Genomic DNA, 10,957 nt, shown 5'->3' with positions numbered 1-10,957 from the left:
CCCTAATGCTTGGATCTAGGTTTCTCTATTGTACATGCAAGTTATCCAAGACTATAAACCCTAATTCTAGCATTCAAGTAATCATATTAACATGAGAATAGGTTTAAGATGTTACCTTGATTGTTATGTAGCAATAACAATCCCAAATCTCCTTGTATTGACTTTAGAAAGCTTAGAGTCACAATTTTCACTCCTCCAATGGTTCACAAACACCATAAGCAAGAGGATGAAAAGGAGAGAGGATGGAGGCTGCCCAAAAAAACGTCTACAAACCCTAGAGAAGTCTTAGCCACGTTTTTTGTCATAAGGGATCTCTTTATATAAGAGGCAATTAGGGTTATCTAACAAGGAAACTCTAATTTGGATGCTTAAGCCCTAAGCAACCCATGGAGCCCTTTCCTTAAGGCCTTGGACGATTTCATATGGGCTTCCCCCATAGAATTCGTCCACCTTATAATAAAAGGCAATCCATGGCCCAAATTGCAATTATCTTATAATTACAATTCCAATCCCTTAAGTTTAATTAATCTCTTTTTAGTCACAAAACTAATTACCAATTAATTATTGACTAATATTAATTAAACAATATGATTTCTCCTTTAACATATTATTCCCATAATATATTGATAAATCATATTTAATCCTTTCTCTCCATAATTCATCCTATTAAGTTGCTTTGGTGAAGGCAACCCAAAAGGACCATGCACCATCGGGTCAAGTACATACCAAAATAGTTATGGACTTAGACACTAATCCAACATTTATGTCTTTTATCCTTTACCTACAATTTATCATTTTGTATTGTGATTATGACTAATATTTTGAAGTTTTTATAACTTTTGAACAAAAAATTGAATGTTTGAAATATTTTTCATGATTAAAAATTATAAATTAAAATTATATTTTATTTTTTGGGATCTTAGAATCCCGATCCCGATCTTGCAAACCCAATATAATCCTAGGTATGATCCCGATCTTGACAACCTTGCTTAAAACCCATCATGTTTAAGCAGCCCTATTCCCAGAATGAGAATAATTATAGGGGTTTGATCCCATAGGATAGGATTAAATAGGGAGGATCCATACCTTGTAAATCTGGCTTAGAAAGATGTTGAGACTGAGCATATGATTAATGATATGAGTTATCCTCAAACTGATGGTATGATTATGTTGAGGAGAGATCACATAAATGTGTTGATTTACAGGGGGGATTGAACACTAAGAATGGCATCTGCATCATTTTCTTCATTTACCTCTTCTGTAATGACTTGGTTGTCAACTGGTTGGTCTGGTTGATATGGATGTACAATCTAGTGGTGCATATACAAAGTAATAGTAGAATCATTTGGTTGTGGAATATCTTGAAAAGTACTAACACCGAGTTGATTTTTCATTAGGAAATGACCAAGTAGGTGTACATATATAACTGGACCTAATGCTTCTTCCATTACCATTGAGGGAAATCTTGGAAATGGCACATTTAATTGACGATTTGGAGACTTCTTAAGCGGCTTAGCAAATGTGTTGAAGAATAGTTGGACTAAATCCATATTCTTCCTATATAACATAGCATAAAGGATAGTCATTTTTCATAGAATTTAATTGATCCCAACTTCCAGTCACAAGACTGAGACGCTTGATGATTATCCTAATAAAACATTTCCATATACGGGGGATTGACATTGATGTGTACATCATGATATCCATTGATAAGTCTTCCAATCAGAGACAAAATGTCTTCATCAAACTCTGCCATGTACTAAAATTCGTAAATTGCATCGGCGCCCATGCCAACAAACCGCCATGATAAGGTAGGAGTGAGAGGGTTGGATTGTAGAACTCATTTAAAAATGTTTGATATTTTTTAACGCATGGACAACTGAAACGACACTCCATCAGTGCTTAATTATAAGTGGATGAGCAACAATCTTTGATTGATAGGAGTCAGTTGATCATCACTCGCAAATCTTCAGTTGAATTTGAGTTCTTTAGTGGCTAACTATCAATATATCACTAGTGACAAATCATCAGTGGATATTTGCTCTATGTTTATTTAGAATAAGAAGAGTTGAATAACGAACAACCGTGTCAAAATAATATTTTAATAATAGACAAACATAGTTCTTTTAGTTGATAAACACACTTGGTTGTTGAATCGGTGTTTGAGAAGGGTGGCCATAACAGTTTCAGCTGATAGAGATGGCTCATTGGGCTAGTCGTTTGCGAATTTGAAACCCCATTATGTCATTGCAGTTGAGTAACTATAGACTTTGACAAATGCAACAACACACTTCAAAGGACGACATATTTCATGAGTTACATCCTAGAATACATTGGTTCACCATCAATTCATATAAAAATTCTCCAGTGATAGTACATCCCTTCGGTGGTTCTTGTCGTTGAGACAAAAGGCAGAGGTTATAGCATTAAAGAACAATAAAAAAGGCATATGTAACGTACTAATTTTTCAAATCAAAATTTCTTATCAAAAGCATAAGTGAAACAGTTATTTTTCATAAAAGTTAGAAGTACCGATAGTTTAATACCATAAAAAACAATATATCAAAAACATCATAAAATATGCGGACATTGATGCATAAAAAAGTGTAAGGCATCAATTTAGAAACAATGTTGCATTACATGCAACAACATTTATATAAAAGTGATGCATCAGAAACGAAGCAACAATTTGTAAAGTGTTGCAACATAAAATTTGAATAGCATTGTATTAGATCTGTCGCAACAACTTTATGTAGCACGTTCAAAATAGCTAATCATACTAGTCTATGTAACTTTTTGAAAATGTGTAACATCATTTTTAAAATATTGAAAAATAACCTAACACAACCCGTTCTGAAGAGTTGCAATAACTTATTTAATCTATGGTGTGCAAAAACCTTACAAATTGCAATATTTTGATTAAGGTTGTATTTAACATTTGACACATAAATACCTATCTTTGTTTATATATTTTGATTTTGATACCATAAAATCAAATTTAATGACATAAACCTATAAACACACTTAGGTAATTTTATTTGTATGGTTATGCCAAAACCATCCAAACGAAACTATAAATCAAAATTTGGGAAATCACGATGCACATAAATTGGAACTCATTTTATATAAGAAATCAGTTTTCATTCTTTTGTTTTAAATCAATGAAACTCGATATGTATATATCATACACGCAATTTATCTTTTGTGTATACAAGAGACACGTCGATTTCAAGCAAAAATGGTTTCTTATTGTGCAAATAAAACATTAGGCTCACATACCTATGTTGTATTATGATGATTGTTTAAAAACTTAAACACAAGTCAAACTAAACATGCAACCCAAGCAATAAAAAACCATCGAGATATTTCATGGATATATGTTTCTTACAATCATCACAACTAAGCTACAAGTGGTGTTTCCATGATTTACTTAATTTTATGATAACAGGAAGATAAAGACCCAGGAGTCTTTTGGATAAAGAGTTTTTAGCTTATTAGTTTATTGTTTATTTGCTTATTGTTTATTGCTGTGGAAATAAGCATTTTTTTAAAATGTGTTTGGATTAGCTTATTGCGGTGTGAATAAGCAATAAGCAGTAAGCATTGTAAGTGTTTGGCACACAAAACAGCTTATATGAGTAAAATGACTAATAAGCAATAAGGATTCTCCCCTTGCTTATTAAAATCAGCTTATTTTGCTTATTGATTTTTAAAGACTCCTATCCAAACACTTAAATTTGCTTATTGCGGTGGGATTAAGCAATAAGCGGTCTTTTTTTCCCTATCCAAACACCCCTCAAACTATAATATCTCTATCACAGTCGTAGTAACCCAAGCAAGCACAAAAATTACCATAGAAGGGTTGTATGTCTATTTGCTCTCAAGACTCAAGAGAGAGGGTGTCGATGTGTGTCTCTCAGAAGGACCAATAGGAGCCTTTAAATACTTATCCCTTATTCTAATAATTGCCAAACATGACTTAGATTAAGATAATTATATAACTATCTTCTAAATTCAAACTTTTCCTAAGTTTTTAATTAAAACATCATATTCTGATGTTTAAATATTTTTGTTGCTCTTAAGCTTTTGGATTGTACCTTGTAACCCAACAAACCAATTTATTATTATATCCCCAACACACATGATCTATGAAACAATGAGAACACTTGATATATTTTTGCAAATAAACATATTCCAAAAAGTTGAAAAGATCATAAATTGGAGCTTGTACAAGCTGGGAAAACATTGAGATCCTGAGTTGAGTCCATATTCTCTTTTATAGTTTTATTATCCCAAGATGGAATTAGAATATGATCATTTTCTATAGTCTTGAAGAATTTACATGTACAACTCCTTTATAAAAAAAAACAAAACAAACACATTTTAAACACTAGGAAAGGATACATGGTTGATCAAGCACATTCCTTTTGGGGTTTCTTGGAGTTATTCTTGCGGCGTACCTTCACAAAAGCTTGATCCAAGTCCTGATAAGGAACATATAAATTGGTTACTCAGCGATGGAAAATGATACATACAATTTATTATTTAACCCCTTGGCATTTATATATTATATAGACATATAGACATTGTTTACCTTGCTTTGACTTTGACTTTGTTCTTTAATCGACTCCTTAGAGGTCCATAGCTGCTCCAAGTTGTAATAAGCCCTGGCTTTCTCATCAAGTGCATGGACTATCAACGAACCTGACATTTTTACCATAAAAAGATCATTAGATCAGGTCCTTAATTTCTCTAACATAATAATAATAATAATATACAACAACACAGATTGCATACCTGAGTCAATCACAATCCAATTCCCTCCTTCTTGCCCTTCAACACTTGGTAACAACATTCTTTTCGCTCCCGTTTGTTTTTGCTTCACCTGCTCCACAAATCAAAATTACTACATGTCAACATCTCAAGCTTGTGTTAAATATTCAGAAGCAATGTAATATATATAGAGAGTTAATGTGAGTTCTAAGCCTCGGTTTCATTTTGACTGTTATTGTATTCTTTGAATCTGCAGTTCCTAGTTCCTGCATATTGGATTTCATATGTAAAAATGTCTTTCAACTGAAATGCATTCACAGAGGATCACCTACTAATAAATCATTATCATCTTCTCCTTCTAACCAATCTACCATTTTACCCATACATTAACCATCACTTGAAAGCAGAAATAAACCTAAATTGCTCCAAATATTTCATGAGACCAAGCATGATGCATTTACAAAACATCATAAAGTTACGATATGATATAATAACCATTGAAAAAAAATAAAACTCAGATGAGAAGAACATGCCTTGTAAATTAGGGCTTGAGCGATATTACGAACATGCCATTGAGACCGGCCGGTGGCAACAACAACGAAATTTGTAAACTCCGATTGCTTTCTAACAGGTATGACTCGCACATCATCTGCTCGAACATCTTTCAGAATCTTCTCGACCTCTTCTAAGTTCAGTAATTCGACAACATTTCCACTCTTTCCGTTGGTGTTTGTAGCATTGATTACCGAAGAACAAAACGAGCGATTAAGACCTGGCATCCATTGGTGAATAGCTTCTGATGAGAGGGAAAGAGTCCGTTGCCTTAGAGACGGCCACATGAAATCTCCTGCGACGGCGCCACCAAAATTGGTCGTCGTTTCTGAGAGTGGTTTAGGTGGTGACTGGTATTGTAAATTTGTAATTGGATTTGGGGGTCGAGAATTTGGACCAAAAGAATTTCGATTCTGGGCCACATTAGACCAAATGGGCCACACAAACAAATTATGAATATGGAAACTTGGAAAGATTGAATTGGATTTTCTACTGACGTATTTTTCTTATTTTCTCAATCATGAAAGTATGTATTGAACTATTGATCCTTAATGTTCATGAGGGTCAAAATGGTCATTAAATTTTTATTTGTACACATAACTTCAAAATAAAACTTGTTTGTCTATACCTTCATCATAGTCAGCTTCATCTATCAAGAAATTTATTACTCATTTGGTTCATTTGCTAGTCTTGAACTAAATTGTTTTAAAAAGTCTGTTCGTAGAAAGCTTCCTCGCATATAACACTCTTATTTGGATAACCAAATTCTTCGGTCGATTGTATGCTAGAACTTGTTTTACGATGGTTTTTGTATTATTTTACTTTAATGATTTAAAATAACATATGGGCTTATACAAGTGTCAAGCTTGTATCATACTTATTGTCATTCTTACGGATTACACTAAATTTTAAGTTTGTATATTTTTTTAAGAAAAAAGAAAAGACAAATATGGCAAATCATATTAAACATTTTTCAAGAACAATCAAAAAGTTGTATTTTTTTACGGTTTATATTTCAAATATTAAAAAGTTAGCAAAAAGCTAACAAATATGTAATAGTATAATAGTGTTTCTTGTTGGGATTTTGATTGGAAACGACTAACAAAACATTACAAAAGAATATAAAGTAAATGGTTTAATGACCTAATCACCAGGCTCCCACCTAGAAAAATGTTGTATTAATTAGGAGTGAGTATGGTGCGGTTCGGTGCGGTTTTGGCCAAAATCAAACCGAAAACCGCAACTTCGGTTTTTTGAAGTTTATAAACCGCACCATTTAGTTTTTACGCGGTTCAGTTTTTGCGGTTTTTTGTCGTTCAGTTTTTTTTGCGGTTTTTTGTCGGTTTTTTTGTGTTGCCTTTTTACTAAAACTCATGTAACTTAGCGACTTGCTTTGACTCGAATGATAAGTTCTAATCATTTCTTGAGAAACTTTATATAGAGATGAAGAACGCCAGATTTTTCATCCCCATCAATGTGAGACTCCTAAAACATATGGGTTAAAATCCATAGACTTAACTCTCTTATATAAAATGTGAGAATGGTGAAGGTTTTATCTTAAAGGCAATGTAGGATGCTCTTATAAGTCTTGGAGATAAACCGATACCACCACCTCTTAGTTTAAATTCAAGTGGAATAACAACTCATCCAACATGCTTCTAATGTTTGAATATAATATGAATTAAATATAATATTTGTTTCACAGGTACATGCGATAATATCAATTAATGTATTCATAAAAATTATATTATTATCATTAGTACTCTTCATATTTGAATGTTAATAATATCATAAATATTATTTGTTCTTGTAAATATCAACGAATGTATGCTTAAAAATATATAATAATCCTCTGATAAATAGATATTTATATTTATTTAAATTTTATTGTATGCATAAATGTAGGCCAATCATTTTATTTATTTTAAGAAAGTGATTAATACATGTTATTGTAACACCCCGAGATTCAGGTGCATATCTTTCATCCTTGTTCTTTATTGGATTGTCATGTTTAGTCCTTGAGTGGAGGATGTGTAGCAAGTGAGTATGTTGGGCGTACCAGATGGGTACGCTGCACGTACTCACGTGCTTAATTTGGACGCGGAGTCGCCAAGGTACGCTGGGCGTACCTGGAGTTACGCCGGGCGTACCCGGCCCAGGTGCAAAAACCCTAATCCTCTTTGTGCACTATTTAAAGGGTGTTATGGCTCATTCCTTAGCCTCCATATCAGTGAGTGAAACCCTAAAAGAGAGCCCCATCGTTCTTAGTGTGTGAGAGTGTTGATTTGAGCTCGTTGGTGCTTTAGTGGCTTGGTGAAGAATAAGGAAAGGAGATCTTGGAGGCTAAAGCTTAAGGTGCCATTTTGGATCTGAGATCTACAGAGGAAAGAGCTACTCTTGGAGGTATAAAGTTCAAAACTTTCCTCTTCTTTTGTTTGTTGTTGTATGTGTCCTTTTTAGGGCTAAAACCCCAAAGGTGGAGACTTTATGAGTGTAAAGTACTCCATGGTCCGAGATCTGTCCCTTTTCAGTGTTATTAGTGATGTAGAGCCATAAAGTTCCCATCTTGGATGTTACTTTGGAGTCATGCATGTGTTTTAAGCCTTCTAGAGTTGAAGGTTGGATCATTTTGGGAGTTAGTGACTTGTTTAGCCATGCAAAGGCTTAAAGTCATCAACTTTATGGATTAAGGGGCTTAGAAGGGGTCAAATCTAAAATATAGACGTAGGTCTTAACTGTTTAAGACCTCAAGAGCAAAAGGGTTGAAGCAGGGGAGTACGCCGGGCGTAATCCCTAGTACGCGTCGCGTACTGGGTGGCGTTCCCCGATTCTGTGGTGCAGCCGGGTACGCCCAGCGTACACATCTGGTACGCGCAGCGTAACCCGGAGAGTTGACTTTTGGTTGACTTTTAGGGTATGGTCTAATGTGGGGCCTTTGAGCTATGAGAGGGGTAAAATGGTCTTTTACCCTTCTGAGAGTGTCATAAGAGAACATAGTCTAGCCTTTGAGAGTTATACTAAATGGAGTATTATTTTATATGATTAGACGGAGGCTAGGCCAGCAATTACCGAGTCAGAGATTTACCGAGATACCCGAGGTGAGTCTTCTCACTATACTTTACCTAGAGTGGTAACAGAGTTATGTGACAGAGTTATTGTATGTGACGTGTGGCACCGCATTATTTCTATGTGATTTATGTTGTGTGTATATCATAGATAGGACCAGAAGGTCCACAGAGCTAGGACCAGAGGGTCCGCAGAGTTAGGGCCCATAGAGTTATAGCCTCGAGTGGCTAATATGTGCTATACGTGGTGTTTTACGTATTATGTGCCAGTATATTTGTATGTATTTATATGTTGAGATTTATTGTGATATGTGATATGCATGATTCAGAGTTAAGACCCTTGGGTCCATAGAGTTAGGGCCAGAGAGCCCACAAAGAGCCGGGACTAGAGGGTCCCACTGAGACACACTGACCGGAGGGTCAACAGAGTTATAGCCTCGAGTGGCTAATATGTGTTAGAGTGGTATTTTGGGGAACTCACTAAGCTTCGTGCTTACAGTGTTTTGTGTTATGTGTTTCAGGTTATCACAATATCACGGGACGGCACCGGCTCGATTATACACACCAGAGGTAGCGTTTATTTTGAGGATCCTGGTTTATTATTTGATTGGACAAAAGAGTCATGTATTGTAAATTAAACAAAATGGAGATTTTTGTGAAAAGTGTTAAAGAGATAAACGATTTTAAATGAAAATTTTGTTTTGAAAATTTCGGTGTTACAAGTTGGTATCAGAGCCTTGGTTTGAGGGATTCGGATGCGCCTTCGGGTAAATATGGACTCAAACTGAGGAAGTAAGAAAAGTTTTCAGAGAAATAATTTTCTAAAGCGAATAAGAGTTCAAAGAGAAAGCAAGAAAGAGCAGTGTGTACAATCAGCTAGAGCCCGAACGGTGATTTCCCAAAATACCCTTACTTTTGTGTTATGAGATATTTATGATGCACTTTATGAGATATTATTGCATGCTAGAGACAGGCTAGGTATTCCATATCTTAGGACTAGAGTGGCCTGATTTGTGATGCCTTAGCCTAGGAGTTGCTGTTATATGTGATGTGCTTTTGAGTATGCGATGAGTGAGAATATTCAGTTGGAATCCTTTTAGGGGATTTGAGTAAAGGAGTAATCTAAGGGAGATGCCTAGATGAGTACCGTGGTGCTTATCGAAAGAATAGTCCGAACCCGCGAGGGGTAGAGTTGCAGAGTTCGGTGGTACTTTCGAGGATGAGCAGAGCAAGCGGAGTTATCACCCAGAGTGAGTCATATTTATTCTTCGATGCTCGAATGTTGCTTGCTTCGTGCTTTGTGGAACTCTCGATGATGGGAGTCAGCTACCAAGCGAATATGACGATATTCAGGAGGTAGATGGCTGGCATCATTAGGAGCTCTTCAGCAGCTGATGGCAGAGAAGTGTAGGAATCTAGGAAGAGCCTAGGGAGTAACCTTAGCCAGATGAGTGCGCTAGCAGAGTAGATAATTTTGCTGGGGAGCGAGTACGCGATGGAATGAGTGAACTAGAAGGTCGAGCAGCTACTTAGGAGCTCCGGGATAGTCCGTGTGGAAAGTATGGGTAGATGTGGCAGGTAGTATGGGCCCGTACTACTGAAAGCAGAGGACCCATACTTGATACAGGGAGTATTCTGAAGGTTCTAATGAGCGGATTGAGGAGTGATGTTATGGTTCGAGTATCATACATCGGAGCAGATTGAGGAGTGATGTTATGGTTTGAGTGCCATACATCGGAGCGGATTGAAGAGCGATGTTATGGTTCGGGTACCATACATCGGAACAGATGAAGGAGTGACGCTGTGGTTCGGGTACCATACACTGGAGCATATTGAGAAGAGATGTCATGGGATGAGTACCATGGTTCGTAGTGAATGATACTTGTGGTTCTCCGGTTGTCCGGTCGCGATTGATGAGGTAGAGATTGGACGTTATGGGTTTTAGGCCTGTGGGCCATGATTGAGTTCGAAGAGTCATCCCTTGAGAGGGAGGTCGAGAGCCTTTCAGAGAATTTTGGTAAGGAGTCAGAGGGAGGGGAGAATTTTGGTCTGAGTTGAGCAATCAGTCGATAGAGGAGATGACACCTTCTATGACCTGGGTGGTACAATTTATGTTCGTGTGCGGAACATTAGGGGTATGATGTTTAAGTTATGGGTTGGGGGTAAACCCTGCAGGTTGTCATTGGTGATGGTTGTCCATCAGAGTATCAGGTAGCATGTGTGCCGCGAGACAGTGATTTACCATGAGCAGATAGTCTGTTGGGACTGAGATAGTCGAGGACCACGTTGCACCTATTTGAGTATAGTAGGGCGTATTGTAGAGGTATCAGTGGGAAGTTCAGTCGAGTTAATTAGTGTAGTGGTTTTTCTATCTACGTTGGGTATTGAAGATAGGAGTGGGTCCTTGTTCTTGGGATGATCCATGTGTTGGAACGTCGGTTGATGAGTCGAGGTGGGGGAGTACGATGATTTCATGGTCCAAAGTCAGTGATGTTATTGGACAGTTGAGTTATTTGGAATTGGATTGGTACGAGACTTGGAACGACTAGAGGCAGTCGTGACGAGAA

General features: G+C 36.5%; 1 protein-coding gene across 1 annotated transcript; it reads right to left on the bottom strand.

Annotated features, from left to right (window-relative positions):
- Positions 1-4,174: 4,174 nt before the first annotated feature.
- On the bottom strand, positions 4,175-5,681 carry LOC111906264 (protein Iojap-related, mitochondrial). Its single transcript, XM_023902024.3, has 4 exons — positions 5,307-5,681; positions 4,798-4,885; positions 4,595-4,704; positions 4,175-4,484 (listed from the first exon to the last, which is right to left on the bottom strand). The coding sequence occupies exons 1-4, from the start codon at positions 5,610-5,612 to the stop codon at positions 4,413-4,415; spliced, it is 576 nt and encodes a 191-aa protein (XP_023757792.1). The 5' UTR covers positions 5,613-5,681; the 3' UTR covers positions 4,175-4,412.
- Positions 5,682-10,957: the final 5,276 nt, after the last annotated feature.

Source organism: Lactuca sativa, chromosome 4 (assembly GCF_002870075.4).
Source record: "Lactuca sativa cultivar Salinas chromosome 4, Lsat_Salinas_v11, whole genome shotgun sequence".
NCBI classification, from domain to species: domain Eukaryota; kingdom Viridiplantae; phylum Streptophyta; class Magnoliopsida; order Asterales; family Asteraceae; genus Lactuca; species Lactuca sativa.
This window is presented reverse-complemented; position numbering and strand designations above follow the sequence as displayed.